Source organism: Athene cunicularia (assembly GCF_003259725.1).
Source record: "Athene cunicularia isolate RWA chromosome 1 unlocalized genomic scaffold, athCun1 chr1_part2, whole genome shotgun sequence".
Taxonomy (NCBI): Eukaryota; Metazoa; Chordata; class Aves; order Strigiformes; family Strigidae; genus Athene; species Athene cunicularia.
Window position 1 is genome coordinate 662,731 of NW_020799092.1, and position 20,988 is coordinate 683,718.

Sequence of the window (20,988 nt, forward strand, 5' to 3'; positions counted from 1 at the left end):
GTGAAGGAAAAACTAGGTCCAGTCAGCAGTTATCTACTAGTATTAGCTATCTGTCCTGGAACTTGGAATATCTCTGGCTGTGCTTGGAAACAAGGTTCAAAAGGACAAGCCTCCAGCAAAGTTTGCATGTGGGCTCTTCAGGGAAAGCAACACAGCTGGGATCCCGCCAGCAGGGTTGGGACAAAGCCTCTCCATACCAGTCTGAGCAGCTTTCAGAACTGGGCTGGGCTTCCAGACAAGCCCTGTAGCCATCCAGGATGGGTGACCCACACCACCTCCAGTGCTTCCTGCCCTCACCAAGCACACTAAGCAGGCTGTGCATCTGCACAGAGGGATGCTCCTGGACAGCCACAAGCCAAAAAGTAATGTTTTAAATGCCCCTAGGGCCTGTTGCTTGCTGGTCTCCGGTTGGGTGGCAGCAGCCTGCATTTTAGTTTCAGATCACTCAAAGCTGCTCTGAGGCCTGGGTGATTATATTTAATGATCTAGTTTACAGATCCTTCATGCCAGCACAATGGTCCCGTGCAGGGACAGGAATGTCTGAAATCAATTTTACCGTTGGCTCTTGCATCTTTTGAAACTCTATATGCTTCCTCTCATTCAGGCCCTTATGATGGAATCAGCTCCAAGGCTGGATCTTGCAGGGAACCAACAGAGCTCCAGCACCAACTTCCAGGAACAACTCTCTTGCAGGGCCTATCTCCTGACCACTCTTGATTATTACAGCATTTGTAACCACTCACCTACTCAGACCATCCCTGACATCACAGGGAAACCTGTGTGAAGCATTTAGGAGCTCTGGAGATCCACAGAAGAACAACTAGCCTGGAGCCACGAGAACTTGCTAGCTCAGCGTTACACTCTGCAAAGTGGAAAAATCTGTGGAAACTAATTTTGGCCGTTCCATGGGGATGCACAAAGAGATGGAAAATTGAAGGAAAGTACTGTGCCAGTGGAAAAAAAAGACACAAGTCTCTTTCCATCTTGCACAGGACAGAGCTGTATCCAAGCTGCGCATCAGCTCACACACAGCAATGCAAAGGGCACAGAGAGCAGCCCAAGCTATAAAGGGTCAGCACACCAGTGCCATGGCAGTGCTGTTCTGTATCACAGCAGTGCCTGGCCAGCCAGTCTTGTTTCAGGGTGATCCTATGATAGGAAAGCAATTTTAATGTAATTTAAAGTGCATGCTGTTCACAAAGATACCCTATGTGATTCTGCAAAACGCTCTGGAAAAGTATCGAAGTATCCAAACCAGTGAACTCCCAAACAAGAGCAACCCCCAGTCCTGTCTGATATCAGCACAGCAGTGCCCGTATTCCAGGCACCACAGACACATCCCTTCATGCATTAATCCCAGTCCAGGCTTTCAAAAGCTGTAGCCTGTGTAACACAGCATCAAAAGTTGTTCATGCTCCCACTGACCCCTTAACGTGATCAGACACTCGCACAGCAGCATATGGCAATTCTTCATACTTCCTCCTTCTGCACATCCCTGCACCCCCCCTTTTTCTTTTTTTTTAACTTCTACCTACACTGAAGTTTCTTAATGAGAAGACTTGTTCTGCTTTCAACATTTGCTTAGACAGAAATCCCACCCTTAGGGTAGACGCATGTGCTCTCCTGAGAAGGGATTTAACTCCAAGCTGCACCCTCCCTGATCCTTGTTTGCCAGCACTGGCCTTGGCAGCAGCACTTGTGGGCTACACATAGCCCCTCAGGGTGAACACCAGCAATTCCTGGTCTGACCCAGCCCCAACCGCAACTTCTAAATCAGAAGCAGGTTTATACTCTGCCAACCCGGGATGCCAGGGATGAGGGTACAGTTATCAGGTGTTGGTGTCACACTAGCTTTTTATGCCATGGCTGTAGCATCAGAACACAGGAGTACCTTGGGACAGCTTAAGTGGCCACAAACCAAGAGAGGAAGACAGCCACAACTACCTTACTCAATTTCTAACAAAAATGTAACAAAAAGTAGGTTTCCTGGGAACAAGATGGAAGATGGAACATATCTATCACCTCCTCCACTAACCTTACCTTCCAGTGACTCCAGAGACTGAAAATAAAAGCAAAGAGAGTCTGTTTGCACAGTTGTTAGTTACAAATTTAAAAATACCATCTTCAGGCCAAGAACAGAACTAGCTTGGCTCAAATTTCCAGCCTGACGTTTTGACCAGGTAACACTCTGAAAGCACACAAACAAGGTACATTATCTTCCTCCACCATCCCCAGTGTTGGCCATGGCCAGCCAACATGGTGATGCACCAAGGGTACTGCACCACCACTCCAGAAAGCCACCCCACAGCAGGGGGTCTGCAGCGCTGCTGACAGGGATGGCTGATGCTCTGACACCACAGCGGCTACCTCTAGAGAAGACACGTACGGTCTGCACTGCACCGAGAGAAGGAGGGAATGGCAACAGACACACATGGACTGCAGCACATGGATAACCTTTATTGGTAACATCAGTGGAGCACCAGTAAACCGACTGTAGTGGTGACACACAGCTGAGGCATATGCTAAGGCACTTTTATTATATAAAAAAAATTATTTTTTTTTGTGACAGCAATTGGGACACGAGGCTCCTGCATTTAGAGTGCTTCAGGCATACAGTATGGTGCTTCATATTTAATTATTTTTACTTCGCTCATAAGTAGGTCTAAATGCAGCATATACAATATGGTTAAGAATACAGGTAAATCCAGCAACCAGTGTATGGTGTAGAAAAGTAAAGACTATCTATATATAACCATGGTCCCAATAGAAAGGCAGTGATAAAGACCTTTATTTTTTTTTTAATTACTTATTACGAGAGATACAAAGGCCTTACATATATCTGTGCAGATTAAAGGGTTTTTGATATACTCTTAGTCAATGGTGCACAATAACTAATCCCAACCCCTGGTTACAGAGCAGGTGCAAGAGGCTTGGACATGTCAATAAAAGAGGGATTTCCCTTCCATTATCCCCCCCACCCCCTGCCCATTACCCTATTAAATTCCCCTAAATTCTGTCTATTACCATTAAATATATTTGGTCCCCCAGAGATTCTCAGACAAGCACAAGGACATTGCTCTGCTTCCCCAGCCTGTCATTAACATCCACACTACCTTAGATGAAACCACTCAGAGGCAGAGACCTAACAGGACATCATTGCACTTCAGAGATCTGTCCAGACAGTAAGAATAAGAGGAAAAAAAAAAAGAAAAAAAGACAACTTTGGCAAGTCCTCCAGGTAACTGTTCCCAAGAGGAGCTTCCCACTTCACCCCTCCCTGGAAACATGCAAAAGAAGAAAGGGCAATTGCCAGGGCCAAAGCACACCGTTTTTCCTGAAACTGCTCCCAAACCTTGTGGGTGGGCAGATTGAAAGAGGCAAAAGTCTGAGGTCACTGAACATGATTGCCAAAAGCAAACAAAGAGAGAGGGGAAAGAATACAGGAAGGAGCTTCCCTGCAGCTAGAACTGAAGACAAAAGGAGATTTACAGAGAAAACAGTCTTTCCCTAACCCCACTCCCTCCAAACTGTGTAAGGATTCACCAGCAGACATGGCACAGACAGTTCTACAGGCCTTTGTAATGGCCAAACTGCTGGTCAGATTTCAGAGCCCCGACTCTTTGGCATTAAATACAAAGAGGGTTAGGAAACTGGAAAGAGGAGGAAACTAGAAACACAGATGCCCAATGGCTCCAGATACACAGAGCTGGGCTTGCTCTGCTGATCCCCAGCCAATTTAGGAGGAGAGGGTTTGCTGCAAGTCCAGTGGAAGAGGGGAGGTGGATGGGTCACTCCATCACATGTAACCTGGGCCAAATGGGAGGACTTATTCAGTAGCTTTGGCATCACCAGCATCTGCCTTGCCGTCCACTTCCTCATCAGAGCACTCTCCTGTACCCTTCCTGACCATTCGACGTGTCACAACAAACGGCAGGTCCCCGCGCCTAGGGAAGGACAGACAGTATGTCAGCAACACAAGGTTTCACTGAACTCGGACAGGGCAGGCTCTGGAAAGAAGTAGGGAAGTACCTGGCCACACTGCTTGCTGTGGGAAGTTGCTGCTGAGGGCAGTTACAGCAAGACTATGCTAGACTGGCTGCCAAGGTATTGCACAAAATGCTCCCTTACCTGAGTTTGCTCTTCAGAGAGCTGACTTCTCTATTCATTGCATCAGCTGTCTCAGTGGCATCCTCCAGCTCACGCTGGAGCTTCCTACGGCACGCGTTGGCTCGCTGGGCCTCCTCTTCTGCTTCCTCAAGCTGGCGTTTCAGCTGCTTCAAGCGCATGTTTGCCTTGTCCGCCTGAGCGTGGAAGGGAGTGAAGAAGAGATCGACATTGCCCCAGAAATACAGCACAGTAGTTAGCATAGCAAAAAGCAGAGTTTCTGAAGCCCCCTCTTCCCTTTCTGAAGGGAGATGTCTAGGGCTTGACAGCGCCAGTCTTTTACTTAAAAGCATTACATTTTCACCTGTGTCATCTTATGATTATTACATGAGGGAAAAGAAGAGATATCCATAGGAAGGCAATGCTAGAGCCCTCTTACATGCAAATGATGCCTTTATCCATAGAAAGAAAATCCTCCCACCAGAAAGCTCACCAATGCTCCAGGTAACGATACACACCTGATCTTTGAACTGCTCAGCATTACGCCTCTCATCATCCACCTGCAGCAAGATGTCTTTCAGCTTCTTCTCAGCGCGGCGCACCTGCTTGCTGGCAGCCTGGCGCTCCCTACACAGAAATACAGTGAAGCTCAGACAAGAATTTATCTCCCATTGTCCCCAATAAGATGATATGACTTGGGAAAGTTAGAAATAAGGAAGAGAGCAAAAGTCCTCCTAACTCAGAAAAAAAGGGGATGGGAGGCACTGTTTCCCAGAAATGACCAAAAGGCACTGATATCACACAGATATGACCTGTCTTGAAGCTACAGAGTGGCAGCAAGTGTATTACAGCTGCAGTTTTAGGAACGGTTATGTCTGGAAGAAGCTAGAAGTTGCTGCAGTAGAAAACAAGAAAGGTTTACCAAGATCTTACTTCTGTACTACCTAGTACACATAGCATGAAGCCCTCACTTGGACAAATCAGAATTTGTTCAGAAGAGCTTAAAATGCCAGAGTGGGTGGAGGCTTGTAAAACAGAAGGAGCTTCTCCTAGGACATACTTTGTCTCCATGTCCAACTGCTCTTCCAGCTGCGCTATCTTTGCTTCCAAGGCTGTGATGGTAGCCTTGTACTTGGACTTCACTGCACTCTCCATCTCCTGCAGTTTAAGCTTCAGCTCCTTGTTCTGGCGCTCCATCTGCTGGCGAGCGTTCTCATTCTTCTGTGCGTTGCTGCGCTCAGCATTCAGGTCGGCATTCATCTGATCAATCTGCAGAGAGAAGTACTCAGCATATCGAGTGCTCCAGCCTGAAAGGCCTATTTATTCCTCAGAGGCACAAAGAGGAAGGACCCTCAGGGTGAGCTGAATACCTGGAATAACTCTGATGCAGAGGGAGCTGGATATAGGCAGGGCACTTCTCAAAGTATCTTAGTTTACCCAGATTTTCAAAGTAATTCCTTGAATAACAGACTTATCAACTGCCTCTTGGGGCTAAATTTGACAATCATGTACAATGCTCTCTGGGGTGAAGGCCACGGTTTGGCACTTAACTCAGTAATTATCAGTCTCAGTGAATTACAAAAATCCTGAGGCAAGTGGATCCAATATGTGTGCTTTACTGATTTATTGCTTTTTTGCTGTCTACTTCCACTACAAAGAAGCAGCCTAAAAATACTGACTTTCAAAGATGAAAGGGCAAGAACTCAGTCCACTTCCAAGCCAGGGACAGTCAACCAAGTAGAGACTATGCTCTCAGCCATCAGAGTGAACAAGCCATTTGGAAAAGCACCAGTCTAGCTCCTTGGCTTTGGAGAGCTAAAAAACCCAACAAGCCTGTCTCTCAAAGTCAGGCAGATAAAATACTGCAGAAAACAGGCAGATTAAGACCGTGGTTTCTATAGCAGCCTAACAAATTCCATATGGTTAGTCCATTTGAAGAAGCATAGAACCAGCAGAAACATCATTTTCCAAACATTGTGGCACTGTTCACCATGCCAAGTTGGAGCAGCATGCTAAAGATCATCTTTCTCAATCCTTTAAAAACAGGAAAAAAAACCCTCTCTCAGTCCCTTTTTTATAAGCTTCAGAGACTGTTCCATGTACCCAATGATTTAAATGATCAAAACTAGTGAGTTAACATGAGTCCAAGTGACTGCCCACCCTATTTTCCTCTAGTGTGGTATTCAGGTGTTTCATCTTGCTCACATCTATGGACTTTTGAGGGACTGTACTGTACACAAAGCAGCAGCTGGCATTACTCAGAGCGCAGTTTGACAATTTACAGACTAGAGAGCCCCTACAGGCACATGCAGCCTGAATAAGTACCTGAAGATTTGCTTTCTTGAGCCGATCATTGATTATCTCTGTGTTGCCCTGTTCTTCTTCTAACTCCTCCTCCAGCTGAGCTATCCGGGCCTCCAGGCGTCTCTTTTCCTCCATGGCCAATGCCCTATAGGACACAGAAGTATTAAAGTAACATTGGCACCATTAATGCTTTGGGGAAAGCTCACTACTTCTAATTTTACAAAATAAGCTCAGTTTTTCAAGAGCAGAGAGGATAGAGCACATGCTGCAGTTTACTAAGAACAACAACCTGCAAAGTATTTTCTCAAACCAGCTCCTCCACCCTTAAACAGGGAACATTACTCACCCTTTACCACTGTTGTTGGCTATCTCATCAGCCAGCTCATCTCTTTCTTGCTGGGCCTGGCGCTTGGCACGTTCAGCGGCTGCAAGTTCCTGGAATGAAAATGAGACAGTCAGTGATTCAGTGAGAAGCTACCAATTAATGCAACATAGAAAAAAGTAGTTACTGGTAATGGGTGATATGGTCTCTAGCTAGATACAGACAATTGTAAGTCATGGTCTGTTCCCCTCCCACCCCAGTTTCCTTTGTTTTGCACAGTCCTGTCACATCTGTCAAGAAAGGGCTAAATTCTGCATTTTGAGTGGACTTTGTATTTGAGCAGAGCAAAAAGTACAAAGGAAAGGAAATAACCACTCCAGCTTACACTGCAACACTTGGTTCTTAGCCAAAGAAAATGAACAAGCCCTTGACTTGCAAGCATATTCCATTACCTCCTGCAACTGGATCATCTCTGCCTCCATGCTCTTCAACTTCTTCTCATTTTCTTTGGCCTGTGCCAAGATCTCTTCTCTGGAAGTACGTGTGTCTTCCAGTTCCCGCATGTAATCCTTCATTTGTGCCTGAAAAGGGAGAACAAAAAAGGATTAATTTCAGAGCATCCAAACTGGGTTTGTTTATCTTACAGGAAGTATGGAGAGGGAAAATGCAACAGGGATTCATTAATCTTCAGCTATCAAAAAGGTTGCTGTAGAAAGAAAAGGAACCATCCTTTTCCCATTTCACAAGTAACAAAGAGAAAGCGTAATGGAAGCAAACAGGAACAATTAAATTTCAGGCAAAAAGAAAATCTTGTCAGGGAGAAGGGAGGGTCCAGGGAGCTTTCCAGTGAAGCAGTGGAATGGATAACCTAGGGAGAATCTGGAGTTTTACCTAAGATCAGACAAAATATCTGTAGGAATTACAAAGGCGTAACAGACCTGTCTTGGGGCAGGAGAAGGCCTAAGTGGTGTTTAAGTCCCTCTAGCTTTACAGCTCCATAATCCTTTCCAAAACCACCGACCCGAGGCAAGCACTAGAGTTGACTTTCCCTACAGCTTATCTCCCAGCGAGTTAAACAGGCAGATGGGGGTAGAAAGGTATTTGAAATGCCAAGAAATCTTTCACAGTAAAATGCTTCAAGGTTCTCCTGCTCTTGTGACACTGATGCATGGTTCTCATGAGGTGAAATCTTGTATCCCATTTTGCTGGGTAAATGCTCTACACTGACAGCCAAAACAGTTGCAGCATCTCACCTGCAGTTTGCGGAGCTGCTTGATGGCTTCGTCACGATTCTTGTTAGCAGTATCTATATGGCTTTCCAAATCCTTCAGGTCCATCTCTAGCTTCTTCCTGGCAGCCACAGCCATAGAGCGCTGTTTTCGTTCATCTTCCAATTCCACTTCCATCTCCCGCACCTGTATGGAGAAATACAGACATCCGCATTTCAGCTCTCTGGTTTCCCAACAGCCAGTTTTCACACCCCTCTTTCAAACTATACATAAATGCAAGCATGTGACTTGTTTTCATTCTTCTTGGTGGGGGACAGGGCTAACATTCCTCACTAATAAGGCTACACAGGTTCCTTTGATAGACAAAGGCTGTTTGAACAATCATGCACACAAGGGGGGAAGTCTCTCACAGCTTTGCAGCGCTGCCTGGAGAGTTACCATTAACAAGAATCTGTGGATTGGCACTACCTGTCTAACCATCTTTGGACACAAGTGCCTTTGTGCCAGAACACTTTCAGGATTTACAGAGCAGTTCTTACTTGTCTAATCAGCTGTTTTTTCTTCTCTTCATTCTGTTCATCACGTCCCTGGAGGTCCCGGTCAAACTGTGCCTTCATGGCCTGTTGGTTCACTTCTAGCCGCAGTTTGGCATCCTCTGTGGCCTGCAGTTCATCCTCCAATTCTTCTAGCTGTGTCTTCATCTCCTCCACCTGCTGCTCCAGGGCTCGCTTAGCCTTCTCCAGCTCATGGACCTACAGCACAGTACCACACATGAAGTTTCCTCAAAGACTTCAGACAATTTCACCTAAGAACAAAAACGTCTAAGAACAGCCACTCACATAAGATGGAGTACAAGAACACTGCATCTGTCCCCTGTATTAGGGCAGAGATACCCCTCAAAGTCAGCTGCTCACATACCTGCAAGCTGCTGCTATGAATCACAATTACCTATTAGTTCTGATCATCTGTGTGTGGTGGTGAGGAGAAAGAGAAAAGCATTTGTTAGCCCGGTCCTGGCCTACTGCAGACTTACCAGAGCTGGACACCTCTGGTTCTGACAAAATTCAAGAAAATACATTTAGCCTCTGAATTTTTTCATTTCCTTCCTGCTTATCCTAAAATTCTTTGTCTTGAAATATTGGGGTTACTGTCTTCCATTGTCTGGCTAATGCCTGTATTTTACATATCAAGCTCACATCATAGGTTCATCTCTGTCACAACACCACCAGTTAACTTTCAGTTTGCCCATACTTTGTTTAGATCATTTCCAGGCTTTTCCAACCCATCTTTCCTGCTTACTAATGTAATACAAACATAACATTCACAAACTCACAATGTGTCCAGTATCATCTACTACATTTCTGTGTTCACAGTAGCATAAGCTTTTTGCAGTATTAAAAAACCAGTATCACCTGGGTGACATTTCTTGCCTAGGTATTTTAACTTCATGCTTACACTTTTCCCAACATCATCCTTGGAACTCATCAGGTCTTCCATCTCTGCACGGAACTGCTTGTTGATTCGTTCCAGCTCAGCTTTCTGCTCTATGGCTTCTTCCAGGGCTCTGGCCAGGGAGAGGGCCTTAGTCTCCTTCTCACGGGCTTCTGCCTCAGCACGGTCCCGTTCTTCTGCATACTTGGCAGAGATGTTCTTCTCCTCGGCCAAAAGCTACAAGAGCAGAGCAAGAGTATTCTGAGAAATTACTGACAATTTTCTAACAAGGTAAACATGCATCTGTTCATTACTGCCTTCTTAACAGTGTTCTGCCATGGATAGAAGGAACCAAGAAAATGCAGCTTCAAAAAATGAAGCATGCCATCCCATCTTTAATAACTGCTGATGTCAAATGAACAAATGTCTGATTCCCTAGACCTCCAGCCTATTACTTCTAACTTTCTCTCAAAGATGGTCTGCAAACAATGCTTTGAACTTGATCATGGTTTTGATATAAATGTTCTCTGTGGGAAAAAGAGCATCACTAAACTTCTTATGCATGGAACAGAATTAATTTACTTCTCTGAAAGCTTATTTATCCACTCTATATGCTATGCCTTGGAAATAAATATACCTTCTCCAAGCAGCATTGCTTGGTATTCTTAAAGCAAACCTATTAACAAGGCCAGGTTGGATGGGGCTTTGAGCAACCTGGTCTAGTGGAAGGTGTCCCTGACCATGGCAGGAGGGTTGGAACTTTAAGGTCCCTTCCAACCCGAACCATTCTGTGATTCTATAATAAAATGCACCTACTGAATGCCCAGTGACTGAAGTCATACCTGATCAAACTTCTTCTGTTTCTTCTCTAGGTTGGAAACAATCTGCCGCTGATGATCCAGGTCCACAGTGAGGTCATCCAGCTCTTGCTGCAGGCGGGTCTTTGTTTTTTCCAGTTTGTCATATGCAGCTGTCTTCTCTTCAAAACGCTGGTTCAAGCTCTCCAAGTCCTTCTGCAGCTTCTTCCTGGCTTCCTCTGCCGACTCAAGGCAGCCCAGACCATCATCCATCTTCTTCTTTGCATCTGTTGCCTTAAGGAGGGAAAAGATTGCATGTGAAGCCAAGCCACAGATAATGCTATACGTAGTTTACCAGCACCAGAAGTTGAGGAAATAAGTCTGCTCATTTCTGAAGATATACTGCCCCCTCAAATAATAATATATGACTGAATTCCCTAAGGAATTCCTGGATAGAAATCTACAAGCAATTCATATGATTATCATCAGATACCTCTTCATTTTGTCTCTCACCAAATCAGCAGGATCACCCTTTCCCAGAAAGATTCTGTTATTAGAAGTCAATTCTGCATTTAGATTTTATTCCCCTCAAAACAGACCTGCACTTATGCTTCCTCTCTAAAGTAATTGGTTTATAGGATGCAGACTCTGTACCTGTTGCTGAAGAATAGAGATCTGTTTCTCCAGGTTTCTCTTTGTCTCCTCCTCTTCTTCTAGTTGCTCTTTGAAACTGTTCTTCTCATCCTCCATTTGCTTCAGCTTAGTGCTGAGGCTTAGTTTTAGGCGAGTCTCCTCCTGCAGCAGCTCCTATAAAGCAAATACCTCAGCGGAATTCAGCACTGTTCCTTGGCTTTATAGGCTCACAATCCTCACCCACTCTCTCCAGAATGAGTACTTTAGAAGTTGAGTTTAAGTATGCAACTTATTTCACAGATAAGATAAACAAAGACAGAATCTAAATAATTGTCTTCCAGTGAGTCAGTATAGAACAAAATATTCAGAAGGATCCTATTCTCTCATACACTCTAATGATTAAAGTATGCTACTTCACTACACAAGCCATCCACAGTCCTTTCTGGAGTCCTCCAAGTAGCACACAAAGCATTAAAACCTTTTCCAACAACAACATGATTGTGCTCTGCTATGTGACTTTCTCATATTCAGGTATCGAAGAAACAGACAACAGGCTAAAAGGACTTACTATGGTTAAAAACAACATTGGTCTTAACAGAATTGTAAAACACTGGTCTTTTACCAACAAAATTTATTGACTTATGCTGCCAGTGCTTGAGCTGAAGGATCTGTAGAGATTAGTAAGATCAGTCTTCAAACTAGTGCATAGGGGTTTTTTTATTGTTCACTATCTTTTTAAAAAATTAATAAGTAGACAGAACATCAAGGACTGTTCAAGGTTACTTAGTATCTGAGGTTTGACATGTTCTTCCTTTCCCTTCCAGCCTTTTGCTTAGTACTCCATATTTTATCGAAAGAGTCACATTCTATCAACTGTAAATAGTTGTTTTATCTCAAAGTATAAGACTAAGCATGATTTTTTCCTAAAAAAATACCAAATTATTTGAATTTATCACTTTCCCAACATCCACTGGGAATTAAATTTTTTTGTTTAACTTTACAAACTCACCAGATATCAGACACAAAAACCCTGTCAAATACTATGAAGACCTAGCATTCCAGTGCAGTTCTAGGATTAAAGAGCTCTCAAGCAGAAAGGTGACAGAGGAAGATTCTAAATGTAAGACAGGGAAAGTTACATATGTTCCACATGCTGAGGAAGCAGAAGGAAGATAAACAGCTTGTTTCTGCAGAAGTGCTCTCAATACCATGCAATATAACACCTTAGCAAAAACCAGCCAGACTCAATCCTTTGAAGTGTTGTATATCCAGTATTTAATGATGTCCAGAGTGATTTCTCACTTTAAGAATTTGTAACTGACACTGGCTGCACCACATACAGATGCCTTGGCTTCCAAAGCTCTCACCTGTGTATCCTGAAGCTGTGATTCCAGAGCAGAGAAGTCCTTTGCTAATTTGATTGATTTGCTGTCAGACTGGTTCAAAAGACCTGTGACATTGTCCAGCTCAACCTGAAGGAGAGATCAGAGTACCAGTTACTAAATGCATCAGCAAAAACAAAGCCAGGAACAGGTGAGCAACCCAAAAGTGAAAACTGAGGCACCTCTCAACAGTGAGGCATGTGTGTAGTCTCTCGGGAATGAATGCGTAATTTCCAAAGTCCAGGGGATGAAATATGAGAAGTCAAAAAGAGATTTTTACCCGGGATCACCTCTGTTGCAACAGTCTTCTGGTTTTGGTTGTTTTGGTTTTTTTAAGGCATATATGAGATTTTAGACAGCTGGCAAGAATTTTTAAAACTTCTATTAAACTAACTCTCTTCAATTTTATACTGCTTCAGGACTATATCCAGAGTCTCAAAATTACATTTTCACACTCCAAAAGATAGTGCACATACCCGCAGTGCTCAACTTTTAATGACAGCCCTCCATAAAGGAGAAGGCAGAAGACAATGCTCTGTCGTCTCCTTGAAGAAAGGAGGAGAAAACCCAAAATTTCAACATCACCCTTAAGTTACCCCTCATCGCCATCAGCCAGATTAAAAAGCTTCAAGATACTGTCTCCCAAATTAGTTACACAATCATCAGCCTGTCAGTGCCACTCTAGGTCCACAAGCAGCTGCATATTTACACAACGGTACTGTACGAACTGCTTCATGTTGAAGGGGAGCAGATACGCTAATACTTTAAGGCTTACAAAATTCATATGGCAACTTCACGTTCTCAGGCTCCTCATAACTGACATCAGTCCAAATGTCCTGCCCTGACAAGGAGTTAAGGAGTTTGCATACTCATCGGGAAGCAAACTAGAGATCTGCTTTTTGTAGGAACTTTATCCTCAGGAGGAAGAAGATTTTTGAACTAGCTATGTGGAGGTATCATCCTATAACCTTTTCTCTCTAGCCCTGGGCTGCATCAGAAGCTAAAGAAAACCCATGCCACTCACCTGCAATTTGTTAACCCTCTCAGCCAGTTCCGTCTTTACTCTTTCACCTTCCGTAAATTTCACCTGCAGTTCTTGGAGCTGAGCATCTACCTTTTTCCGTTTGTGCTCTGCATCCCCTTTGCCCTGCAGAAGAACCTTCACCTCATTGGACAGTTCAGCCCTCTCACTTTCCAGAGCTTGTTTTGCTTTTTCAAGATTTGCTTTCACCTGAAGAGGGGAAAAAAAACACAGCAAAACCCCTTAGACTTTAGATAAGGCAGGATCCTTCCACTGAGTACATTTATTTCCAAAAAGCAAGCTAATGTTGCATGTTTAGCAGTTAAGTGGTAGACTGTTTATTCAGAAAAAAAACAATTTGAACAGCCTGTTACTGATAAGCAGGAGACAACTGAACAGAGAAGAAAACAATACAGGAGATAGTTGCATTCATTCTTTTTTTCCCCATCAGGCACATTAGACTGCATAGCCAAGACATTCTTTTCACTTCTAGCACTTGTTGACTGTACAATCTTTAATTTGAAATCTGATGGTGCAAGACTATTTAAAACAACTTCCTACATGCTTTATAATGAAAACTGATCTACCAAGGGAAGAAGAGCACATGTATCAGAAGCCTTGTATTATGAACACTTCATGTTTTTCTGCAGCTTTAATACAGTCATAAAGCAGCCACCATTTCAGGGAGATTGACTGCTTTGACCTTGTGTTTTCTGTTCCACATACCCGTTTGGTTTGTTCTAACTGCTCTGCCAGCTCTTCAATAGCCTGTGAATGTTTTTGCCTCATCTCTTGGATTTGAGCCTCATGAGTCTTTGCTTCATCTTCAAGGGTCTTCTTCAAAACTGTTACTTCTTGTTCTCTCTTTGACCTGCAAAATTCACAAATTCCATTTAGATGCCAAGAAAACAAATCAAACAGGTGTGTATATCCACCAACACCATCACTAATGCAGAAAAATGCCAAGGTTAGCCCTACAAGCTATAAAGACACCTTTCCAAGTTAGAACTTAGCATTGCACCCTTCTTAGGTGCAAACTAGTAGCATTACTTTCAGGCTAAGTAGTAATAGTCCGAAAGTATGAATGTTTCAGGGTTATCACTAACACTATGGTTAGGGAGCAAATTAACTTTCCTACATCAGGTGAGATAATGCAGTCTTGACTACTGCATGTATATTACCTGCTTCTGTAGTCACTGAGGCTGCTAACCAGCCTACCCTGATAAAGGCAAAGACTTGCCACAAGCAGTCTCTTACCAAAGCAACATATATTAAAGAAGTCAAAACGAAAAACCAAGTAAGACAAGTTGGAGTTACCTGAGCTCTTGCTGAGCAGCTGTAGAATCTAGAGTATCTTCTAGCTCTGTTTTCAATGCTTCCAGCTCTTCTCCCAGATCCCGCTTCTGTTTTTCAGCTTTATTCCTGAATGATCTCTCTGACTCCAGGTCTTCCTGCAGCTCAGTGATCTGGGATTCGAGTTCCCTGATCTTTTTCAGGGCCATGTTCTTCTGAGCTGCCTCTTCTTCCACCCTGTGTTCAACATAGGGTTTTGGTCAGAGCCAGATTTAAACCACATGTAAACTGAAACCACCTGTCCTATCAAGAATAATCAAGAAAAAAGCTGGTATTGGTCAGCTCTACAATATTACATTTAAAGTTTGATCCATATATCATGTACAAATTCTATTTCCTAGTACTTGAGAGAGGATGATTAAAAGAAGAGGACAGCAAGAGACTGACAACAAAATAAAGCAGAAGAGAAAGCACCATTTTACAGTGGAAATTGGACACTTTACTGAATAGATGAACATAGCAGCTACTAGACAACATGTTGCCACTACTTTTTAACCCCTTCTGAAATCACACTGCTCCAGTGAAAAATGTGCTGTGCACAGTACATTCATAGTCTAGCTCTGTACAGAGAATGGCAATGAGCAGCAGTCAAAGAAATCTGATGCCAAGGACGTGGATCTTAACAATCCACAGGCTGAAATACAACACATGGCCACAGATTCCATTTAGTCCCTATTCCAAAGTGACACAAGACAAGAAATACTTCCCCCAGCCTGTGGTCTCCAAATCCCACAGGTCAGATTCTCACCTAGCTAAGGCTGCCTGCAGCTCCTCTTCCTTCTTGGCCAGCTGCATTTTGAGTTCTGCAATCTGAGCCTGCAGCTCAGCAATCTGGTCATGCAGATCACTGGAGTCCCCTTCAAGCTTTCGACGAGTCTTTTCCAATTCTTGTCTCTGCTTTTCTTCACGTCGCAGACGTTCTGATGGAGATTGGGATGCATTAAGTTACACAAAGGACATGTGCTCAAAGAACATTGTATCAGCAGAGAAAATAAAGCTAAACAATACTTTCTTTCCTAATAATACAATTGTCCAAACTGGAGCTGGAGCGCATTATTCTGTCAGGACCTATACATGCAATTGCCCCTGTGTTTTGCCCTCAAAACATGACAACAATTTTCCTTTCATCTTACAGCCAAACCTCCTTCCCTCCTTTCACTGCAGTAAATTATGCCAACACAATGCCAGTCTCTCCCAACACCCACACCGCCCAGCATCAGCATCACTTAATGAGTGCTTAACACAAAGTCTGCTCTCCCTTTACTGAAACTAAATTGGCTGGCTCCTGCTGTGTTAACCTGGGCAGTCTCCAGATGAAGAGCCTCTACCTTGAACTCCGAAGAACTTGTGCAATCAGTATACCAGAAACAGCACTAACCCTGACAGATTGATGCTGCTGAAAGTAGAGAAGTGGAGACACTTCCACGGGAGGAGAAGAAAGAAAACCAGCCTCTCTTCTCCATTGGCCTGCTACTTTGGAGAGGATTTTATTTAGATCAAGGGCTCAGCTGACAGGGCACATAACCTTCAACCAGACATTGAACAGCTCTATCAAACTGATCAATAGCATACACATTACAGACTAGTTTTTAACCCCTCAAACTGCAGCAGACTAGAAATGAAACTGAAGTTCAACAAATTTTTACAAGAAACTACCTAAAGCTAAACAGGTAAGTCCTCTGCAAGATCTGCCTTTAAAAAAAAAAACAAACCAAAAACCCACAAACAAAACCAAAACCACCTTCAAGGTCTGTGATCATGGCCTCATGCTTATTCTTGAGTTTGGCCAAACTCTTAGATTTTTCCTCTTCCTCTGTCAGGTTTGTTGTAAATTCAGACATTCTGTCTTCCAACAGTTTCTTCTCCTGCAGAATTGAGAAGGCAGTATGAAAGCAGTTACTGGAATTACAGGAGATGTTTCCAGAGCTGACGGTGCTTAAAGATGTCAGTGTCATGAGTGCCTACTCCTGCTATAAGGAAACTTGCAATGAAAGGTATCCTTTCATGATTATAGGTAGTGTTCAATTAAATAGTTAAAGATCTGTATTTGATGGCCCTTCCAAAGGTGAAAGAGAAGTCTGTTTATGGAATATACTGCTATGCCAAACAGTATCAAGTCATCAGAAAATGTTTGCTCATAGATTGTTATTTAGTCAAGGCTATTTAAGTATCATAAAATACTGACTTGTAAACAATACAGGCAGGCAGCTAATTAAAAAAATTCAGGTAAGACTTGTCAAAGACAAGACTGAATTAATTCATACATTTCCCCATAATATGGGAAAGGTCAGCCTTTGGTGAGTGGCTCCAAGAGAAACACCTGTGCATATTTATCTTGTATAAGAAGCTGCAGGAGTCTTACCTTAGCCAGTTTGAGATTCTGATCTTCCAGAACTATCACATCTTCTTCCAGTTTCTTCAATTTGGCCTCTGTAGTTACTTTTTCTAGTTGCAACTTCTGCCTTGCACTTTCCTCTTCTTCAAGCTGCTCTTCTAGTTCCTTCAAAACACCAACAGAAAAGCAAGGCATTTGTCAGTGCTGCTCACTGATCAATGTAACAGCACAGTAACAATACTAGAACTTGGAATGTTTCTTTACCGTTCTTTCAAGACATTATTAGTACTTTCCAGAAGTGATATCTCTATCATGACTTAGTGCAACACACTGCATTCTAACAGACAAGTTTTCTAGCAGAATAAACAATGCTATTTTGCAAAGAAAAATGCTGCCATTCCTAAAACACCTGGTTTAAGCAAAGACTTGTCTAATTATTTAACAAGTGGCCATCATCTTAATCTTCAAGAACAAAACAGCTCATGACAGATGACTGACTGAACCCCTCAGGCTCAGCACCAGTATCACTGTGATCGCTGTGTTCTATTGCAATTTCCACAGACAGATTTTTCTGTGCCTTTTTTTTTTTTTATTGTTCTTTTTCCTGTTTCCCTCCAAGCTGTGACAAAAGAACCACTCTAACCCTTACTATCTTCTTTACTGACAAGAGGCAACGTTCTTAAGGCATTACCTGGATGTTCTGCTGCATTTTCTTCTTTTCAGCCTGCAGATGTTGACACCGTTCTTCTTCTTCCTCCACCCTTGCTTCCAGGTCATGACATATCTCCTCCAGTTCTTGTTTCTTGGCTGTCAGGCGGGCTCTTATCTCCTCAGCTTCAGCACAGAGTTCAGTTTCTGCTTGCAACTGTTCCTGCAGCTGCATCTTCTCTGCCATTAACTACATTGGACACAATGGACACATTGGACACAAAGGCAGAAGTAAGACAAGCTTCAATTTACCACAGCAGTCCGTGTTAAGTGAAGTTATGTACTCCAGGGTTCCACAGTTACAGTCTTAAAACATTGCAGCAGTGTCCTGCTGCTAATCAAAAGCTAAGTATCAAAAGATAGCTTTTAAGTGTTTATTCTCCTTCACAAACCATGCACCACAGCCACATATAATGTTAGCCTTAACTGATTTCTCAAGACCATGTCCATTTGAAATAAGGACACTGCCTAGTTTTCCCCCGCAAAAGTAACACAAATAATCATCAGCCCTACAGAAAAACAATGCTGCTGCCACCTTCTGTGTGGCAAGAAATGTTCCATCAATGACGAGGCTGAATTCAACCGGCTTGCTATAATACTCAGCCAATTTGCTAACAGCTATATAGAAGGGCAATAGGCAGTCACCGTACAAAATGCTGGAGTAACAGATGGGAGGAAGGGCAAAGGAAATTGAACAAGATGGCAGCCAAGTCATATTTTTCAAGAAGCTGGAATCCTGAAGCTTGTCCATTAGACCAATAAAGCAAAGGAGATGCTCCCAAGCAGTTGGCCAGGTCAGAGAAAATAACTTCTACACAGAAGACTTGCAAAATCACCTGGGCCTGGAAGGTCTCCATCTCACTCAGTCTATTTTCTGCAGCTAGCTGCTTCTCCTTGACCTTTATTAGTTCTTCTTCCTTGGCCATCATCTCCTCTTCCTGTCTGCTTACTTGCAGAAGGGGCTTCACCTGAAAGGGAAACCAAGGGAATTAGATGTGCATAAGGAACAAATACAAAGAAATGCTCTGTACTTGATAACCACTGAATAAAATAACAATTTAGGTAAGTGTCATATCTGAAGGACTGACCAGGTGTTTTGTTGTGAACACTGGGAGGATCAGAGGACTAGATATCACCTACTCAGCCAATAACACACTTTATGCCTGCACAACTTTTCCTCTAGAATGGGATGCATCAGAAAAGGGGTGGGTAAATTCCAGACCCTCGAGGGCTAAGTAGTAATAACAGAAGAATAAAAAAGTTGCAATACAGTAGGGAAATTCACAGGTAGGTCAAAATAAACAAAAACCCAACACCTGTCTCTGTGCTCTCCCATCAAAAACCCTCAGAAGCAATTTCATAGTAAAGAGTTTAAACTCTGCTCTCAACTCTCATTTAGCTGCAGTCTCATGGCTAAAAGTAAGAAAACCCATACATTTACAAGGAAAACCATTTCTTCATGTGCTCATTTTTATAAAGGTAAAATATCTACTAGTCTAACATCAAGATCAGACTTCAGTGCTTTTCCCTTGCTTTTACAACTGTGGAGAAAGAGATTACAAGCCATCCCCATATCAACAATTTTTGGCTAGTTAAATTGACTAGCGATGTTGTAAGACACTCTTTGGAGTGTGATACCACCAAAGCAAGTGATCCTCTTGCTCCTTTCAAGTGTAAAGCATTAAAAGATGACTTCTGCTTTCCTATAACATTACTTGGATATAGTCTTGCACTTTGTTTATGCAGGTATACTGTGTAGCTATAAAATATGCTATGATATCCTCTGCCTAAATGAATCAAGGTTTAGTTGTAAGCCGGCCCAGTTGTAGAGGAAGTGGGTTTTGTGGTCTGGTTCAACCTGAGAAGTTAAAATTTCAACCAAACCGTCAAAATTGCAAAGGGAAAAAATATTACCTTGGTGAACAACCTCCACCACTGCCAGTTCCGCAGTTTCAAATAAGCAGCACAGTTCCTCTGAAGCACTTTCATGGCTGTCAATTGCTGTTGGCGCTTGGCAAAGGCTCTGCAAGATAAGTGGAGGTCAGACAAAGGAACCCACAGCAGCGCCCAATTCTCTCCAAGCCCTTTCTTAGACATGTCTAAATTTTTACTTTAGAAGGCTTCCTCCTAGAAAACCAGCAACATTTCTACTAAACTTTCTCTATCTTTTTGAGTCTTCTCTGCTCAAGTAAGAGCGGTTAATCCTTTCCTTTATTCAATTTTCTATTTAATTAAGTTTTTCCCTAATGTCTTCTAATCTGAAAAGCCTCACCATTTTAACTTCAAAAAAGGGAGATATGAAACAGAGGTGTGCTTTCCTGACAATCTGACTGATACTGCTTTTATTTTAAGAACTGTACCCAACACTTTGAGAGAAATCCTACACCTCCTGGATCAGTATTGTACTAAGACCTTTTCATTTTCACATCTGCAGTTTGCAGCACTTCTGTCAAAATCTTTGCCGGGTGCATAGTATTCCTATAGAGAGGAATAGGCTTTACTGCTCTGGTAGTACATAGGATAGAAGCAAAGAGAATTTCTCACAGGTGCCAGAAGTCCAGCATTACAGAGATCAGAAAAACGTAGAACACCATCAACATTATATAGAACAAATAAATTGTGGCCATCCTGACAAAAAATAATTTCTAGTCAGCTTTTTCTGAAGAGAAACTTATACCTGAATGGGAGAAATACATGTTTATAATGTACTTTACAAAGTATGGTCCTTACTTTCTAGCCAGGTAGCCTCTGCAGCATGCTTGGAAGCCAATAATGACATCTGTGATCTTCAGGTCTCTCTCTTCTTCAAGATGAGCAAGGACTCCAGCTCTGAAAAACACTTTACTCTGTCCAATTCGGTAAAGGTTGGAATCCAGCTCCAATGCTTTGATCTAAAATGAGAGAGAAGAATTCATCTGCAAAGACCACTTCATGTGAAAAATCACAAAACATATTTGTGTGTCATGCCTGTAAGATACCACTTCCCTACAATGAGCTACTCAGACCAAAGTTGCTAGTTCCCAATAAAGTCCTGTCCCAATTAGAAGAGTTGGAGCTCAGCCAAGCACAGCATAAAACAGAGGTAAAGAGAGACAGAAAATATGACAGAAAGCATTGCTTAATACACCACCACATCAAGTACCCAGAACTACAAGGATACTGTGAGGAACATATGCCTAGTCCCAATAGCCCTCTTCCTTTCCTAAAGGAATCACATCTGTTGATCCCTCCTATTTATTTTTTCCCAGGCCTAACCTTTGTCAGAAAAAGGCACTCCAACCAACTTTCCTGTCCTTTAAAGGATTTGCTGCCAACACTTATAGTAGTTAAGAGGAATAAGGTACAAAGACAGAAAAAAAGGGAATCCTT

General features: G+C 42.8%; 1 protein-coding gene across 2 annotated transcripts in view; it reads right to left on the reverse strand.

Annotated features, from left to right (window-relative positions):
* Positions 1-2,432: 2,432 nt before the first annotated feature.
* Positions 2,433-20,988, reverse strand: part of MYH9 (myosin heavy chain 9) — a 75,574-nt gene continuing 57,018 nt past the window's right edge. For both annotated transcript variants that reach the window (XM_026863210.1, XM_026863203.1), the window contains 23 exons: positions 20,350-20,510; positions 19,534-19,642; positions 18,456-18,587; positions 17,603-17,809; positions 16,939-17,076; positions 16,318-16,441; positions 15,325-15,496; positions 14,541-14,753; positions 13,950-14,094; positions 13,227-13,433; positions 12,188-12,292; positions 10,842-10,994; positions 10,233-10,481; positions 9,415-9,627; positions 8,499-8,711; positions 7,984-8,145; positions 7,183-7,311; positions 6,755-6,843; positions 6,430-6,553; positions 5,165-5,373; positions 4,623-4,731; positions 4,129-4,301; positions 2,433-3,944 (listed from right to left, as the gene is read on the reverse strand). In XM_026863210.1, the coding sequence (XP_026719011.1) occupies positions 3,827-3,944; positions 4,129-4,301; positions 4,623-4,731; positions 5,165-5,373; positions 6,430-6,553; positions 6,755-6,843; positions 7,183-7,311; positions 7,984-8,145; positions 8,499-8,711; positions 9,415-9,627; positions 10,233-10,481; positions 10,842-10,994; positions 12,188-12,292; positions 13,227-13,433; positions 13,950-14,094; positions 14,541-14,753; positions 15,325-15,496; positions 16,318-16,441; positions 16,939-17,076; positions 17,603-17,809; positions 18,456-18,587; positions 19,534-19,642; positions 20,350-20,510 (3,654 nt within the window). In that variant the 3' untranslated portion in view covers positions 2,433-3,826. The remainder of the gene's footprint in view (positions 3,945-4,128; positions 4,302-4,622; positions 4,732-5,164; positions 5,374-6,429; positions 6,554-6,754; positions 6,844-7,182; positions 7,312-7,983; positions 8,146-8,498; positions 8,712-9,414; positions 9,628-10,232; positions 10,482-10,841; positions 10,995-12,187; positions 12,293-13,226; positions 13,434-13,949; positions 14,095-14,540; positions 14,754-15,324; positions 15,497-16,317; positions 16,442-16,938; positions 17,077-17,602; positions 17,810-18,455; positions 18,588-19,533; positions 19,643-20,349; positions 20,511-20,988) is intronic.